The sequence below is a fragment of the Gopherus flavomarginatus genome (assembly GCF_025201925.1).
Source record: "Gopherus flavomarginatus isolate rGopFla2 chromosome 11 unlocalized genomic scaffold, rGopFla2.mat.asm SUPER_11_unloc_2, whole genome shotgun sequence".
Lineage (NCBI taxonomy): Eukaryota > Metazoa > Chordata > Testudines > Testudinidae > Gopherus > Gopherus flavomarginatus.
This window is the reverse complement of record NW_026114603.1, coordinates 325079-327392: the sequence shown is the minus strand read 5'-3', so window position 1 is coordinate 327392 and position 2314 is coordinate 325079. Positions and strand designations below refer to the sequence as shown.

The 2314-nt window shown below is 42.1% G+C and overlaps 1 protein-coding gene across 1 annotated transcript; it reads right to left on the bottom strand.

Moving 5' to 3' along the window:
• Positions 1-294: 294 nt before the first annotated feature.
• LOC127040959 (olfactory receptor 10A4-like) lies at positions 295-1281 on the bottom strand. The gene has a single exon (XM_050935487.1). It carries the CDS (start codon positions 1279-1281, stop codon positions 295-297), a length of 987 nt encoding a protein of 328 aa, XP_050791444.1.
• Positions 1282-2314: the final 1033 nt, after the last annotated feature.

The following is a 2314-nucleotide window of genomic DNA, read 5'->3' as shown; positions in this document are numbered from 1 at the left end:
CTCTCATAGATGTCAGTGGGTAATAAATGGAGTTGACTGCAGTAGGAACTGGATGGGTTCTGGCCCATTAGTTCACATTTCCCCAGGCAGATCTAGGGTCCATTCATCCCAGAGTGAGGAATTGCTTGGCCCTGCTGCCCTTATTGTATAGATAGCTCTTCCTGACAGCAGGTGTCCCATTGTATTTAACAGAACAGCTCTATTGGGTAAGAGCTGTCTGTACAAGCTGTGATTTACAGTCTAATACAATGAGATGAGCTCCCATTATCTTGACTTTATTGCAGTGTGCAATAACTATATACAAAATAGTTTGCTATTTGTTATGAAATTCATAGCCTCATTAGCAGCTTTCCTCAGGGTCTCCTTCACCTCTCTATTTCTCAGGCTGTAGATGAGTGGATTGGCCAGGGGAGTCAGGACTGTGTAGAAGAGAGAGAACACTTTGTTCAGGTCTCTCAGTGTGTCGGTGTCTGGTAGCAGATAGACAATGATCAGGGTCCCATAGAAGATGGTCACTACTATGAGGTGAGAGGAGCAGGTGGAAAAGGCCTTTTGCCTCCCGGCAGTGGAAGGGATTCTGTGGATGGTGGTGATGATGCACACATAGGATGCCACGGTTAATAGAAAGGGAGGTAGTGTTAATATGGAGGTGAACAGGAAGATCACAAGAGTCATCAGGCGGGTGTCACTGCAGGACAGTTTTACTAATGGGGCGTAATCACAAAAGAAATGGTCAATTTCATTGGGGCCACAATAAATAATTTGTGATATCCAAGATGTCGTGATAGTGCAAGCCACAAACCCACTTACCCACGACCCAGCTGCCAGGCGGAAGGAAACACTACCATTCATAAGGGCTGCATAATACAGAGGTTTGCATATCACTAAATACCGATCATAAGACATCGCTGATAAGAGGCAACATTCCACAGATACCATAGAACCAAAAAAATACAGTTGTGTGATGCACTCCATAAATGAAATAGTCCTGTCCCCAGTCAGGAGACCAGCCAGCATCCTGGGCAGGATGGTGGAGCTGTAGCAGGTCTCCAAGCAGGACAAGTTCCCCAGGAAGAAGTACATGGGGGTGTGGAGGTGCTGATCAGCCACAACTAGCGCAATGATAAGGATGTTCCCAGCCATGGTCACAATGTAGATCACCAGGAACAGCAGGAAGAGAGGGATCTGCAGTTCATGGAGATTCCCAAATCCCAGTAGAATGAATTCTGTGATTGATGTTTGATTTCTCCAGTCTCCAATCCATTTCTCCAGGTCTTCCATGGGCTCTATCAAGAAATTTAATTAAAAATATATAAGCTGTGGAATATGACATGAAAAGAGCAATTTGAGGATTTGTGGTGTCATTGTAATTTTGTTGATGGTTAAATGCAGTCATGGATGAGTTTTTCAGCATCTCTGCTTTTCTAGGCATCTGACTTTTGACCTGTCAATACCATGAACATAGATACAGTAACCCCAACCCTCTAGCCAGGCTCGTACCTCAATTTTCCACCATTTTGCTATCTCCTTCCATGTAGTCTAATGCCATGGGTGAAATCTAGGAGTCAAAAAAGCTGGGTTCTATTCCTGAAATAATGTGACCTTGAGAAACCATGTAGTTCTGTACCTCAGTTTTCACAGCTATAAAATGAGGACGAAAGTGGTATGTCATCTACTAATAAACATAAATACTTAACATCTTCATAGTGCTCTGAGATCACTGACAGCTTTCTGTACGTACTCACAGGTAAAGCCCAACACACATGGAACTGATTTTTATACCAAGGTCCAGGTCAGTAAACAACAGTATACAAGTATTTAGTTAAGCATTGAAATATTCATTTTAATGCTTGCTTTTTTCTTGTTCAGATCTGAAAAAAAAATTTGTTGCACTCAGCTCAAACTATAAACTCATGTGCGATATGATTTCTTTTATCTTCTGTAACTGAGAAAGCACTCTGAGAAACAAATTATTGAATATGCAAAGGTAGATAGATACTCAGATAAATCAGAAAAAGTGTGTGTGTGTGTTGAGGGGTGGGCAGTGAGGAATGTTTGAAAAGATTTGCCTCCTAACTTTACCTAACATTAATCTAGAGGACTGTTTATGCAGTGAGCAAATGCGGAGACACAAATCCACATAAATCTTCACAGATACCAGCCACCTCCATTCTGACTAGTCCTGAATAAATCCAGGGTGTTCTACAATCTAAAACTGTCTGGTCAGGGCATGTCTCACAGAAAGACAAAGGTTCTGCTATATGTTTTTCACTACAGTGGCTGCTCGAAAACTCCCAACAGAACATTTACACTA